The sequence below is a fragment of the Oreochromis niloticus genome, linkage group LG23, assembly GCF_001858045.2.
Source record: "Oreochromis niloticus isolate F11D_XX linkage group LG23, O_niloticus_UMD_NMBU, whole genome shotgun sequence".
Lineage (NCBI taxonomy): Eukaryota > Metazoa > Chordata > Actinopteri > Cichliformes > Cichlidae > Oreochromis > Oreochromis niloticus.
Window position 1 is genome coordinate 5,830,152 of NC_031986.2, and position 15,059 is coordinate 5,845,210.

General features: G+C 40.2%; 3 protein-coding genes across 6 annotated transcripts in view; 2 read left to right on the forward strand and 1 right to left on the reverse strand.

Annotated features, from left to right (window-relative positions):
* The first annotated feature begins 2,265 nt into the window (after window positions 1-2,265).
* Window positions 2,266-6,071, forward strand: sap18 (Sin3A-associated protein). Its single transcript, XM_003440952.5, has 4 exons — window positions 2,266-2,454; window positions 4,074-4,183; window positions 5,559-5,681; window positions 5,789-6,071. The coding sequence occupies exons 1-4, from the start codon at window positions 2,383-2,385 to the stop codon at window positions 5,943-5,945; spliced, it is 462 nt and encodes a 153-aa protein (XP_003441000.1). The 5' UTR covers window positions 2,266-2,382; the 3' UTR covers window positions 5,946-6,071.
* A 614-nt stretch (window positions 6,072-6,685) lies between these two features.
* Window positions 6,686-10,019, forward strand: rtraf (RNA transcription, translation and transport factor). Its single transcript, XM_003440960.5, has 8 exons — window positions 6,686-6,864; window positions 7,333-7,457; window positions 7,555-7,654; window positions 8,493-8,573; window positions 8,688-8,776; window positions 9,167-9,235; window positions 9,379-9,427; window positions 9,578-10,019. The coding sequence occupies exons 1-8, from the start codon at window positions 6,804-6,806 to the stop codon at window positions 9,730-9,732; spliced, it is 729 nt and encodes a 242-aa protein (XP_003441008.1). The 5' UTR covers window positions 6,686-6,803; the 3' UTR covers window positions 9,733-10,019.
* Window positions 10,020-10,043: 24 nt separating this feature from the next.
* nid2a (nidogen 2a (osteonidogen)) overlaps window positions 10,044-15,059 on the reverse strand; it is a 63,253-nt gene continuing 58,237 nt past the window's right edge. For all 4 annotated transcript variants that reach the window (XM_025902978.1, XM_025902979.1, XM_025902977.1 and 1 more), the window contains 4 exons: window positions 14,507-14,664; window positions 14,128-14,251; window positions 13,904-14,016; window positions 10,044-12,069 (listed from right to left, as the gene is read on the reverse strand). In XM_025902978.1, the coding sequence (XP_025758763.1) occupies window positions 12,059-12,069; window positions 13,904-14,016; window positions 14,128-14,251; window positions 14,507-14,664 (406 nt within the window). In that variant the 3' untranslated portion in view covers window positions 10,044-12,058. The remainder of the gene's footprint in view (window positions 12,070-13,903; window positions 14,017-14,127; window positions 14,252-14,506; window positions 14,665-15,059) is intronic.

Genomic DNA, 15,059 nt, shown 5'->3' on the forward strand with positions numbered 1-15,059 from the left:
GTACATAACAAAGTCCTAATGAAATAAATGTTGGTAAAAACAGCTGATTTTTAAGCATGATTTTAAGGATAAAAGGCATTTTATTAAATTTTGATCTTATCTGACCTCAAGAAGAGGTCAGAGATCCAAAGAAGTGTGATAGCTGGAATCCCCATACATCACTCCCTATAAGTCAATATACATACAATACAAACAAGAGCAGTAGGAAACATAGTTTTAAATAGCCTTGTCTAGAATTATTATTACTTTGACCTTCCGATCAAGCTACTGATCTTGAAGCAGAGGTCAGAGGCCAAATGTATTTTTATTCAGTGCTTTCTGTGTAATACACACCAAAACTTGTAAGATTCATATTTTCAGGTTATAAGGTTTTTGTCCATTTTCCACCAGTAAACCATTAAGTTGACCTTGATGTCCTCGGTGGATGTAAATCAACTTATAATGGACTGTTAACATGACCTCACTCTACATCGCTACAAAGTTTTATCAAATTTTATTCAGGAATATAAACTCAAAGTAGTAATGAGATGAAATGCCAATTATTGATCAAACTAATAAGGACAGGGCAGGCAATTACTAAAGAGGGAAAACAGACAACCTGGGCAGGAAGTAAAAGAACAAAGGGAATGCAAGAAAGGTTTGTTTCCATTAAAGTTTCATAGAAATTTTCCACTTTTTACTGTTTCACAGGCTGGTTAGTGCTCTTTGGAAAAGAGCTCAATTTCATGTGCAAGATGAGTGGGACGAGTCACTTTTCTTTGACATACTGGATTTTCCCAACTAAATAAACTTGGTTTGGATGACCATCCACTGCACCTCCTCTGCAGTGTGGAAGTCCGAGAGCAGAAAGAAGCAAAGCTGCGCTGGGGTTTAATGTGTGTGCGCGATCTGTCTGTGGCTGCAAGCTGAAACAGGTAGAGTCAGATGATTTTTAAGGTCCAAACCTGGACTTGGCAGCAGTCACCCTGCAGGACAGAGCAGCTCTGTGTGTTGCTGATGGCTGTGACCGATGAGCCTTTCCCACTGTTTGTCAACATGTGGGAGGATAAAGCACAACTTCCTCAGTTTACAATAAGGACGCTCAGAAATGAAGACTATTGAGGAAGCTCTAACTTGTTCTGCATTCTGTGCTGCAGTTTGAGTGGCGAGGTACGGATATAAACTTTTAAACAAATATTTTGCAAACGAAAAGGTGCCAGCGTGTTAAAAGCTGACGAATGAAGCAGAAGCGTCTCCGTGCAGAATTGCAGACATCCTGGCTGGACTCTCATGTGCATAACTACACGTAACATGACCCAGCATGATGAGGAGACAAGAGCTGAGACAGAGAGGGCATCAGTGATCGTAATGGAGTCATTAGGGAAATAACAGCAGCACTTATTCTTGATGCATATCAATGAATGAGTATCAGTGTCAGGGCCCGACTCAAAGAGCCACTGTTTGATCTTTCAGTCAGCACAGGGTGAAAACAGAGGGGTGAAAGCTGGCAGATTGGCTGCCCATTCTGATGAGAGGAGGTGGTGATGCAGTGGTGATGGTGGGGGGCTCCAAGACACGCACACACACACAGTGAATGGGTGGAAAGAAAGAGAGAGAGGTAAAATAGAGCTGATTGTTAGAGTAGCTCCTGATCAGCCACAACTGCAGGAGAACAGAGAGAGGCACTGTTAGGATACACACACTACACAAACACACACACATACATACTGTACAAAGACGCACTGTACAACGCTCACATATATGTTACCCAGAAATCTACACACGCTCACCCTCGCGCCATGTAATGAGTGAGGGGGAGAGCAGCATGTGACTGAATAGCAGGTTTCACATCTGTAGGTGGACTTGGCTGCCTGATCTCAGATCAGCCACTCTGTGGAAGTCTGTACAAGTGCTGCAGGATGAGCATTTACCTTAACATCATTTGAAAGGCTGCTACAGGTGTTTGAGACAGGGGTGCACTGGCCACCCCCACTCCATACTGAGAGAGCGAATTCGGATTTCAAAATCTTATTTGCTTTCATGTACCTATTTTCAGTGATATTAACTTTAATAGCAGGAAATTAACTAGGCATATAATTCTTTTCTTTCTCTCTTATATAACTTATATTTGACAATAACATAATAAAACCGCTGATTCTCTTTTTGTTGTGCCATCCCAATATTTTTAATGCCCCCCCCCCCCCATACAGCCACTCCTGTGAAAAAAATCTGGAGGCGTCCCTGACCAGAAGGTGGCAGTAACTTACTCTGCGGTGGACGAAAGCACACCGGAAACGGAAACTACATGCTATCCGCCTCATTTTTGGCTGCAGTCTGACTGAAATATCCAGCACGGAGGCACAAGTCACCTAACTGAAGCAGTAAATTATTAAAAAAGTAGCAATGGCACTTGAATCGCGGATCACACAGGAGGAAATAAAGAAAGAACCAGAGAAGCCAATTGACAGAGAAAAGGTAACCAGCGAATTTTGATTCGCGTGCTGTTTTTGTTATTAGCTCCGAGCTAACCTGAGTTAGCCCTGAAAGCTAACTGGTCACTTTGATGCAGACTGGCTGATGTTTGCTCAGAACTGTCGCAGTTTTAGGGGTAAAAATGGATAAAGCTGCATTTGTGCTTTGTTTTCAGGATATGCAGCGTTAATGCTCAGAGAGTCACCAGTTTGGATACAAAGTGTGCTAATGAGCAACGGCGTGTGAGCTAAAATTCAGTTCGATAGCATCCAGCGGCACTGTTGCATATATCATGTTAACCTGATATAATTTTGCAGCTGATTAGTAACTTTTTGCTTAGTGTTTACTTCGTAAAATGGTAAAAAGAAAAAAAGAAAAGCTATATTTGAATCGTAATTCACAGCTGGCAAAAGCACGAGACATTTTTCCCCCTTTTTTAAGCTAGAATACCTTTAAGGTCTTTATCGAAATCCTGGCGTTTTGAAATGTGCCTATACGCAAATGCAAGCCAAAGCATTAATTTAGCTCAGTTGTCCGGTTAGATTTAGATTCAAGAATTTCAGTGATGTCTTACTATCAGTTTACTTTTGTAGCATTTTGAGTAAAACAAATAAAATAGCTCTGCAGTTTAAAGTTAGATTTGTAGGCAAAAGTTCAGAAATTAGCAATCAGGGAAACATTGTGACGTGCGTAAAATAATCGGTCAGTAAAATGTGAATCCAAAGGCTCTAATGCGTCTCTTTCATATCTTTAGAACAGTCTGCTTGCACCAGTTTACACAAAATGAAAACGCATTGATCTTATTACTGGTGTGTAAACAAGCCTGTGCCTCGATCACCATAGATTTCCTTTGCTTTCTTTCTTCATTGAGATTGGGAAGTAGATCTTACATCTTTCAAGGCAGACTTATGAGATGGATGTCAAAGCTTTCACTTAATTTAACCTTGTAGTAAAATAATTTTGAGTGCGGTCCACATTTCCATTAGCTGGCTTCACATACTGTGACATTGGTAGTGAGAGTTTATACAGTGTTCCTATCAACTGGAAAGTAAACCTGTATAGCTTTACTGTCAGTTATTCACTGTGTAAAAAACACAGTGGTAGATGGGAGCAGCTACAAAGTTGCTTTTCTTCACGTTAGAGTTTGTGGATCAGGTGGCTGGATGATGGGCTTTTCTCAGTGTTTTCCCAGTAAAGATTTTAATGGTGAATTTACAGGAACAAGCTTAAACTTTATTTACATGTATATTTCTCTCATCGTCTTAAGAGAGAGTTTTATAGCTTCTGCTAAACCACTACGCAAGACCAGCAACAGAAACAAAGTGGTAGTTCATCCATGTGAGAGAGAGCAGTGAAGTATGGGGCTGTGGCATACCATACATGGTGGTGGAAAACTGCAAAATAAAAGCGGAGAAGTGCACAGATGGACTCGCCGTATCAGGTTCTGTTACTTTGTGCAGGGTTCCTTGTTAATCATTTAAAAAATCACAGAGAATACACACCTGAATTATTTGAAATCAATATTTTTTTATATCTCTTATGAATCAGATGTTTTCATTGTGTTTCTTCCATTGTAAACTGAATTTGTTCAGTAATATTATTATTATGTTTCTTTGCTGCAGACCTGCCCCCTTCTGCTGCGAGTCTTCACCACCAACAGTGGGAGACACCACAGAGTTGATGAATTTGCTCGAGGAAATGTCCCTTCCAGCGAACTGCAGATATACACTTGGTAAGATCACAGATGTCTCACTGTTTTTTTTGTTTGTTTGTTTTTTTGTGAGTGTGTTGGCCGGAGTTGAGGATTCGCCAGTGTTTTAAGCTAAGTTTGTAAAACAACAGAAACATAGTGTTATGATGCTCTTCGGGGTTGGATAATTTTCTCAAGTCAGTGCTCCTGGCCATCTCCCTGTAGCATCGGTGATCAGTGATAGCATTGTTGCTGTGGCGACAGAGGACGTTGATTGATTTGGTTGATTTGGCAGCCGTGGTTAACATAATTGGAAGCACATCGGCTAAATAGTTAAAAGAGGACTAAATAAAAACATTGGCAGGCCCTTTTTAAAGTTCGAGCTATAGTTCTCATGTATCGTCCAGTTTGTTTCTGTTGTTGCCACAATGGAGAGTAATTCTTCAGATTAGCAATAGGTGGATCTCAGCTTCCCAATTCCAATTAAAGTCAAAAACACAAAAACTACAGGAGAGGAGCAAAAGTTCTATGCCAGCTGTTTTATTGAACAGTGTAGCTCAGCAAAACAGAAGGAAAAGCAAAGCTCCCCTAGGGTGTTCGCAGTAAGCGCATGCAGGTAGGGACCAACCCCACGGACAGACAGCAGGAAAAAGCCCAGAGGGCTGTCCCCGGCCCCCTTTTAAAGGTACCAGTAGTCCCACCTCCTGCTGCTGAGTAACTTTCCCACGCACCCAGGAGCAGCAGGTGCAGGGTCAAATGCCGGCCAGAGTTCACACCTGGCGCTGGCTGAGCGCCCGGTCCAAAGTGACACCCCTAGGTTAACCCTTTGCTTTACCCTCTGACAATAGGTCACAACATGGTCAAAGGTCACACATTAGTACAGCAAATAGCATAGTTTTTAAAAGATAATTATGATATTAATGTGAATAATACTTGGCCTAACTACATCAAATATATGAGTTAAATGCATAACATAAAAATAAAACACTCCAGTGTAGGTTTATAGTGTGTGTGTGTGTGTGTGTGTACAGGACAGTGAAGATATGCCTCATGAGTGTGCTGCATGACTTGTGGGTGTGTGTGTGTGTTTGTGTGTGTCACCGCGTGCCTAAAACCCCACATGAAAGTTAGAATATATATATTCAGATAGATATATAGGTACAAATCCACCACATTAGATATATAAGTATACATGTCATACAAAAATCCACTACATTTCCTCTGTGTCATATCCCACCTGTCTCTGGCTCTCTTTTCATATACGGTGGAGTTTTTCCACAGACAAAAAGGACATTGTGAAAAAGTTAAGGAGATAAGGGCCTTGTTTTTTGGTTTTTTGTTTTTTTTTGTTTTTTTGTTTTTTTGGGGGGGAATAAGGACACTGGAGCTGGTCTCTGATTGTGTGTATGTGTTTCAGGATGGATGCTACACTAAAAGAGCTGACTAGCTTGGTGAAGGAGGTATATCCAGAGGCCAGGAAAAAGGGGACCTACTTTAGCTTTGCCATTGTCTACCCTGATCCCAGAGGGAAGATGTACAAGTGAGTATCACACCAAAGACTGCGCTCATTGGATTCACGTAGCTAAAGATTGTGGTGAGCTATGTATATTGCGTCTTTAATAACCTCTCTTCTCCCACCTCCTTCAGGTTGAAAGAGATTGGCAGTACTGTGTCTGGCAGAAAAGGTGCAGATGACTCAATGACACTGCAGTCTCAGCGCTTCCAGATTGGAGACTATCTGGATATAGCCATCACACCACCCAACAGAGCACCGCCCCTTGGCACACGCATGAGGCCATTCTGAAAATACACATGCACAAACCAAGACCTTCTGTATTTTGTCTTCTTTTCATCATCTTGGATGATTTTGACTCAGTTTTTTTTAGAGTGTGATCTGTAATAAAATTGTCCCTTTTTTTTCCAAAGTCTGAATAGTTTCTTTTGTGTCACTGTGAGATGATTATTGAACTTGTTAAACTAGCAAAGAAACAGAAGTGAAGCAGGGAGATCGCCTCTTCCTTGAATGCTGTATTAATTTCCAGGATTGGAAATGTAGCCATTTACTGAATTCACATTATTTGGCTTCCTTTGTATTTGTAATCTATAATATTAAAATTAACTGAATTGCATTTTAATTAAAAACATGAATAAATATTACAAATTAAGTGCAAAAAAAAATTTTAATGCCAAAAAGTGCATATTCAATATTCACAGTACCCACAAATCACCAATATCAAATGAGTCCAAGCTACATGTAACAAGAACTGCTTGATCAAAATGTTCTTTTCTTTTGAATGCAAATCTATAGTGAAAGATCGATGAGAAAAACATGGTCACCATTCGTTTAATTTTGTATAAACGAATTTAAAAGTGTTCAAATCAAGCTACTCTATTAAAAATAACCAACTATAGCTAATCCAAGTACAGATTTCCCCGATCTAGGCTTACTATAATTATTTTGTAATTGTTTTATTTTATTAGTTTACTCTTGTTAATGTCTGGGGTAGTCAGTGTGGGAAACGTTTTATTTTGATAGCTATAAGAGGAAGTTGTACCCTCTCCGTCAGCGCATGCGCGAAGCTACATACTGAAGGCTAGCAGAAAATCCAAGTGACTGTTAGCTAAAGAAACTATTTGGTTTCTGTATTAAACACGGGGTGAAATGTTTCGGAGAAAACTGGGCGCTCTGGATTATCACAACCCCGACGGCTTTGACTGCACAGGTAAGAATAAACTTATGAAATAGCAGTTCGGTTGGTCAGTTGAGTTGAACGTGGAGCCGGCTAACGTGTCCTGTCTGTATGGAGACAGAGAGCTGCCCGATTAATAACGTAGAATATGTATGTTCAGTGTGAGACAAACGTGTATCTTTATGAAAAAAGCAATGTACAAGCTGCTTGTGTTCGACACTATTATTAATTTTAGCTAGTTTTGACTATAGGTTGTTTGCATTTTACACGCAATAAACACACACACTCGGGCTTGATTAGTAGGCTGCAGATATCAGCTTGCCACAGTCATACCAGTGAGTTCAAACGCTTCCTGGTGCCAAAGTAAACAATTTGCGTCCTGTAGTGAGTGATTCAGCAGATGTGGTCTTGGAACCTCGGTTTTATTTATTCACTCCTTCACTTACTGGCCATGTGTAGCTGCTGATGTGTTGTTATAGGTATTGTCTCATTTCTCGTCAGATGAGACACAGTTTAGGAACTGCATTGTGTGGCTGGAGGACCAGAAGATTCGACATTATAAAATCGAAGACAGAGGTAACCTGAGGAACATCCCCAGCTCAGAGTGGCCCAAAGCCTACCAAAAGGTAAGACTGCTGGATCATCTGAAAGTAATCACTGCATTTCTGATATAATATGAGGAGCACGGTGAGTTGTGTTTGAGTTTTCTTTACCTGTGTGCAGTACCTACAGGATGTGAACTGTCCGTTTGGAGTCGATGAGAGGAAGGAGGCTGTAGATTGGTTACTGGGCCTGGCTGTGCGGTATGAATATGGAGACAATGGTAAGGGGTTTTATTTGGTTCACATTTACTTGTATAATGTAAGAACTCCTTAAAAAAAAAAAGCAAAAGGAAAAAAAAGACTTCTGGCAGAACCAGACTGGAGGGGACCACCATCAAGTGGAAAAGTGCAAGGAGCTACAGTAAGGGATTTTCTCCTTACCGCTGTTTTCCAAGTGTTCTCTCAAAGTTGGTCATGTGATTGTCGGGGTTTTCTCTCTGTATTATTGCAGAGTCTTTGCCTTATAATATAAAGTGCCTTGAGGTGTCTGTTGTTGTGATTTGGTGCTATATCAATAAAACTGAATTGAATGCAGTATGTGTAGAGAGCTGTGCTACAGAGCAGAGGTTTAGTGGGAAAACCTGAGGGTTAACTTGGATTTACAGGTTTGCAGAGGGGGTTCACATCAACACAGTTGTGTGCCGCACTCCTAATGGGACTTTTAGCAGGTTATGGTTAGGATAAGTGATAATGTGTACAAAACTGCCACCTACTGGCCAGTCAGTTCCCTAGTAAAAAGTGTCACCAGTCTATTATTGTGTACCTTTTAAGTTGTGTGCATATAACAGATTACATGAAGACATTTGTTGTTTTATTGGTGTCACTAGAACAAAAATGTTGTCATTTTAACCTGTCACTAGTTGAAATACCAATGATGACCAGGAGATGGAGACATTACAAAAGGAATACTTTTTGTTAAGTGTCAGATCGTATGTCTCCTTTTACTGCAGAATAAGAAGAACAAATTGTTACTCTTGTACTCGTTAGTGTGAGCTCCCCTGTTAATGTAGTGCAAGTCAGTCTGTTCATCAGTTGCATGTTTTGTGTGTCTCTTCACAGTGGAGAAGTACAAAAACTGTCAGCCCCTGGCAGCTTCAAGTAACAGCGATAAAGCAGTGGACCCTCTGGTTAACCTTGACAGTAAGTAAAACTTGGATTTGAGCTTCCTCCGTCATTCTTTCTTCTTTCCCTCTTCAAATCTTTGCAGGATAAAAGTTAAAACGTGTGTGTTTGTTTTGTTTTGTTTTTTTCCAGGTAATTCTCCAGATTTCAAAGCAGGAGTTACAGCTTTGTCCAACATCCTCAAGATACAGCGGCATGACGACTACCTGGTTATGCTTAAGGTGAGAGCAGACTAAAGGGCTCTTTAATACTGTAGCAAAGCTCACCTGGGCACAGAGAAAGAACAAGTTGGTCAGTTGGTGAAGTTTGTGGTTGCTTCACAATAAAAGCCCTTAAAATGATGAAATCCTTTAATGTGAGCTGGCAGCCCTGATTGGTTCTTTTAATGGTCAGACTGATAACACGGAGATAATAGTTGGCACTCAAAAAATGCAGAATAGAAATTTTGCACTTTCACTCGCCACTCGAAATGGAAAGTAATGCTGTTAACCATATTAAGGGTGTTTTTGTTTTTTGTTTTTGTTTTTTTAAAATATGGAAATCTTATGTATTAGAAGGATCTGAAATCATTAAGAAGAGAGGTTTTTCTTGTTTTTCTTTGCAACTGCCAGGCCATTCGTATTTTGATCCAAGAGAGACTTTCTCCAGAAGCCATCGCTAAAGCCAGCAACAATAGAGAGGTAAACTGAAGACACATGTGCATAATATGCATCAAAAATCATAAGTCTATGTATAGATTGCTGCAAGTCTAGAGCCATGATTTCAGTGGGGTTATTGACAAAACTTTTATTCTCAGCCAGATATATTTTCTTTTTTCCTCCAGGGTGTTCCAGTAGCTTTAGACAAGCACATCTTGGGTTTTGACACTGGAGGTAAGTTATTTATTTAATTAATTTTTTCTGCAGGAAGGCTGAAAGCCGATGAGCAAATGCTATGACGATCAGTCTGCCCAGAGTTCACAAGAATTGCTTCTCTTAATGTATTGGTCAGATTTTGGTAAAACTTCCGTCTTTTCTCCTCAGATGCGACTCTAAACGAAGCGGCTCAGATCCTGCGCCTGCTGCACATTGAGGAGCTGAGGGAGCTGCAAACCAAGATCAACGAGGCCATCGTAGCTGTTCAGGCCATCATAGCCGACCCCAAGACAGACCACCGGCTGGGCAAGGTTGGCAGATGAGAGCGAGGACGGTGACGGACAGCAGAGGACGGTGACGGACAGCAGAGGAAGTGAGGGACTGAACCTGATTAGATTTTTGAGAGGGAAAAACCTTTTGTTTGGATAAAGGACATCAAATAATTTTTGTTGTTTTTTTTCCGTTGTTGCATGAGATCGGACTGTTTAAATTGGGAATCTCATAAATAAAAGACCCAAGTGTTCATATGTGGACATGCAGCCTGGATAAGTTGTTAAAACTTAGTAATGTATTAAATAAATAAATAAATTATTAATAATAATAATAATAATAATAATAATAATAATAATGATAATGATAAATAAATAAAAATGTTTTCCATTAATTATCCAGTAACAAAGTTTAAAGCTTCTCAAGCAGCATCTTTTCTTCTGCAATATTCAAACTGACTGTTATATTTGTTTCTGGTGTTTCTGATGAAATATTTTTTGCAGATGAACAGAAATTGTTATTTTGAGGTGTGAGGGGAAAATCTATAAATCCAGCTGCACACAGTTTGACTCCTGCGCTTCTTTTGTGGTGAATCTTTGACAATTCTTTTTTTTTCACAATAAAGCAAAAGAAAAGACAAACGTTCAGAAAGTGTCTGAAGTACCCAGTCACATTTTATTTTATAAATATCACACCTTATAAAAAAAAATTAAAGTAGAAGAAGAAAAAGTATTTGCTAAAAGATGTCATTTGTGTGAAATACAATTAGTAGTGCAGATATGTATAGTAGGGCTAATTGGATGGGGGGGGGCTGGAGAAACATACTCCGATTACAGTAATCTGATTACAAAAACTGGTAGGCATACAACAGTATCAGTGACAAGGGTTACAAGTATCATGATTCCTTGGCAGGTATCAATACATTTGGGGGGAAAAAGATGTATAGCTGTGTGCTATATATGCTCCTAGCGTGGCTACCTGTCAAGAAAGAGTAGCTAAACTTTCTTTAAACTAATAGATGCTCTTACATTTTACTTTTGCTGATATAAAAGAATCAAGTCATCTTTAATCTTTAGTGTTAGGTGCTGTATTTTATCCCTGCTTCCACTCGTTCAGTGATGGTAAACTAGTCTTCTCCTGACTGTGGCTTTATCTTTAAGCATAGACTGTATATAAAAGAAGAACGTAGCCACTATGACTTTACCCACTGAGTGGAAATGCCAAGGTGTATGATAGCATGGTGTAAATCCAACTGAGAAACTAGGACTTTGCACGCTGCAAGTTTAACGTCTCAGAGCTCTTATTCTTTTAACTGTTATTTCTAACAGACTGTTTACAAGACAGTCCAGAATGAAAGGGGCTCAGTGGAGCAGTAGCCAGACAATGTCTCTTAATAACAGTCACCAACAAACAACTTCTGAAGTCTACCTAAAGTCTAACATCAATCAAGCGTTTTCTGATGTAAATCTTTAACAGGCATTAGCATAATGCTAGCATTTTATGGGCAAAACTAGCTTCAGTGTAACAAAGACTAAAAGACATAAGTGTTGTTTTATTGCAATTTGGACACATAATCAAACCACGTAAAGTGCTGCGACACGTAGTGCGCAAAAGTCGCCAACGTCCGCTGACTCAGTAACCACCGAGTTTCAAATCCTCTGTCATTAACATCAACACAAAAAGCTGTGTGCTAGGAATTTCATGGCATGGGCTTCCATGGTCGAGCAACTTCTTTAGGTGTAATGTGTGGCAAGGACTTTTTTCCATATATCGTATATCCAGTTTTTCTTAGTCTGTGTATTTAGCTCATGGATGTGAGTGCAGTGTTATTCCCAAAAAGCCAGACTGCACCTTTAATATGCAGTTGTTCTTGTTAACCAGAGACCACTATGAGTGCAACTGTAACTTCTCAACTTAATGGCCAATGTTATTTGTTGATATATTAAAAAAAAAAAACAACAGCTTGATGTTAGGTTTCCCAAAAGGAAAAGCTTCAAATTATTCTTCTTTGGCTTTAAAGTACAAGGAAGCCCCCAAAAACTACAACCATGCATTTTAACATCTGATTTCATTGTTCTGCACCTTTATTCAACAGAAAAACAAAAATCTCAAGCAATACAAAAATACAGTAGAAAAAAACTAAAACTGAGGTATAAAACAAATTTACAAATCATTTACTTTGGGTTACATTACGGTGAGATACTGGGGTTGGAGTGGGTGTAAATTTGCTCTGATTGCTGATCTGGCTGTCGGAAGCCATCTTTGCTCCCTGCTGAGTGTCCTTTTTCCAGAGGGACACCAGAGGGCCTGGACCTGCCCTATGTCCATGAATCACCTCAGAACTTTAGCACCAAAGCGCACTGCGGGTGCAGGCCGTCGTTAGTGGCTCCCTGTGACACACACACACACAAAGATAAAAGCTCATCACTTTGAAACATCATCCCATAGTGGAAGTACTTTAAGGATCTAAGTTAAAATGAGAGGTTAAAGGTCTCCTTTTCTGCGTGAATCCAAATGTGACAGGATGACAACTTGGGCGCTGCAGTGCTCTAATGACAGAACAAACAGCCGTGCACTTTGTAAATGGAAGCGACTGAGAATTATCTCTGTAAAGAATGTGTGTATATTTATGTATTGCACAATAAGAGCTTTTAAGCCTCTCGCAAGCTCCTCCCAAACCTTTAGGATGTGTGTTTTAGAGCTGTCATCATGGCAACAATTGCACCACACATCGTCATCTTTAAAGCTAGCGACTGTAATCTAGTCTGACTGTTGAAGGATGTGACTTTTACAGCAACACACACCAGTGATAGTGATCCTTCCGACTGTTTTCAAAGGCAGATGCATTGTGATGAGATTATGTACTCTGCAGATGTGTGTAGCTTTAACGGCGACATTTGCCAAGGTGCTACTTTAGGGATTATCCTGTGTACTTTGTACTTTAACGTGAGGCTTTGAAAGGACTTGAAGCCATCTGCAGACATCAACACATCAAACATGACGCGTGCAAAACACAGGTAGAGGGTCGCACACAGCTGTGTAATCTTTGTTCTTTGGTCTCTCACACACGCAGGTCACAAGTAGAGGGTCGCAGACAGCTGTGCAATCTTTGTTCCTGTCTATTTCATGGGTGTATGTGAAGTCACCCCTCAGACACATATATCTGCAGAGTGGTGGGTGTTAGCCAGCTGTGTGATGAGTGCAGAGTGATCAAACATGAGCTGTGATTACTTCCAACAACAAAGACTGCCCAAAGAAACCAGTTTGATTGACCTTTATCGGTAACATGGATTAATAAAAAAAATAAAAACGTAAAGCTCTGCTATCACTTCCAACATAAATGATGACAGGAAACTAAACAGTAGTGATGTTTGTAGGGTCACTGAAGTTGGACTAGCTGGTATATAATGATGTGCTATGTGACTGCTAGCGACACAGCTGTGTTAGCATAACATAAACACTGTGAAGCTGGAGGATTAACGCTAACTTTTTTCCACTCAAAAGTTAACGTGACGGTTCCTGATGCTTAGGGACAAATGCAATTGCATGGCAAGATGCTGTAAACGGACCAAACTTCAGTCAGGAGAACAACTGAGATAATCGAGGTCAGTCATTAATTTACTGCTGCATGGGCTGGGCTGTAGTTACATCGTAAGGTTTTAAGTACAGTGGCTGCATGTCCTGGTTAGAGAGAACAATAATGGGTGATAACAATTCTTAAGGATAGCAACAGATGGCAGAAAGATACCCTACTCAGAAATGTTTCTGATGAACTGAGAGAAATGTAAATCTCAGACAAGTAACACCATTCATTTCAGAGGAACTGTAATCAGTGGATATGCAGCCTGCACAACATGTTGCTGAAGGCATCTAGTTTCATTTCATTCATACTGTCAAATGTCATGTTATTCAAAGGATGTGTGAGATTATATGAAAGTGCAGTGCAGGAAAAGCAAAGTTGGTACACAAACCAATGAGTTCACTGTCTGCAACACCTTTAAGTTAGAGTGTGTGCATAATACATTTAGTTTTCCTTCAGTTTAGCCCTGTGACAGACTGGCAGCCTATCCAGGGTATATCCTGCCTTTCACCCAATGACAGCTGGGATGGGCTCCAGCTCCGCCCCCTGCCGTAACCCTTAACTGGATAAGTGGTTAAGAAAATGGATGGGTGGATGTTCCTTCAAACTTGAAAGACTGACTCTGATTACACAATATATCTCACCTGGTAGGCAGTGGGTCGTTGCTACGGTGATGCCATACAAATGAGAGCGCTGCTCAGGCAAGTACTCATCAGTGAACAGACTTCTGTCTTTATTCACTGCAATCACGCCATCCCTGTGAGTAACAGGTTAGAGAGGAATGATATCAGCGATATACACATATCAACTTATTGAACTGCGACCACCACTGAGATCTGAGTAGAGGGAGATGAATGAAGAAGACTACCTCCGCCAGTCAGTGTAATAGAAGTGGTTCCTGTAGTAGACCATGCTGAATGGGTAGTTGAGGTTGGTGTGGATTACTCTTCGACCTGAACCATCTGAAGATATACACTCTAAACGCTTTGTACCTGACCGACACAGGAAGACAGCATGGCTCATTACAAGATCAAGAAAATATAGATTAGGTAAATTCTAGAGTATTAACTTTTAATTGAAGAGTTTTCAACTATCTCAATAAGCAAGATATGACAGTATATAATCTGAGAGGCAGCTGTACACTGTTTACAGATGTCATAAATTATGTTGGTACTTTAAAACCCTGGGACAATAAATAAAGGACCAACTGTCATGAATGCAGTATTAGCATTAGAGCCCATGTTTACCTGCATCAGCCCAGCAGATCTGTTCAGAAGCAGAGTCATATGTTAGAGCATTTGGCAAACCAATCCCATCAGACACTATTACCCGGCGGTTTTGACCATCCACTGATGAGCTCTCGATCTTAGGGGCCTCTCTGTTCCAGTCTGTCCAATACAGAGTACTGCAGGGAGACACAGGAGGGGGAAACTTATTACTCTTACTCTGATTGTTCCTTTACTCTTTTCTCCATAAAGACAACATTTGATAACCTGCCCCGAAACCACCTCAGAATATATCAATAAAGATGTGATTTGACGACCGTTAGAATAGTGTCCAGGGTTTTCCAATAGGCAGCTGCATATACAGAAACCACCCTCACTAATTTCTGATGCAAACCCAGTCATTTCATTCTTAAGTAGGTCTGAAATATGACGGAAACTACTCAGTTGGGAAAAGAAATTCAAGCATTTCTCCTAGTGGGCTTTCAGGTACTAAAAGAGTTAAAGGGGACCTACTTGTGGGAGTCAAGCAAAGCTACTCTAGAGTAGAGATGGCACGATACCACTTTTTTATGTC

Coding starts and splice junctions, on each gene's coding strand:
- sap18 (XM_003440952.5), top strand. CDS start 2,383: ATGGCACTTGAATCGCGGATCACACAGGAGGAAATAAAGAAAGAACCA. Junction 2,455..4,073: donor AGCCAATTGACAGAGAAAAG/GTAACCAGCGAA, acceptor TCTTTGCTGCAG/ACCTGCCCCCTTCTGCTGCG. Junction 4,184..5,558: donor GAACTGCAGATATACACTTG/GTAAGATCACAG, acceptor TATGTGTTTCAG/GATGGATGCTACACTAAAAG.
- rtraf (XM_003440960.5), top strand. CDS start 6,804: ATGTTTCGGAGAAAACTGGGCGCTCTGGATTATCACAACCCCGACGGC. Junction 7,458..7,554: donor GGCCCAAAGCCTACCAAAAG/GTAAGACTGCTG, acceptor ACCTGTGTGCAG/TACCTACAGGATGTGAACTG. Junction 8,574..8,687: donor CCCTCTGGTTAACCTTGACA/GTAAGTAAAACT, acceptor GTTTTTTTCCAG/GTAATTCTCCAGATTTCAAA.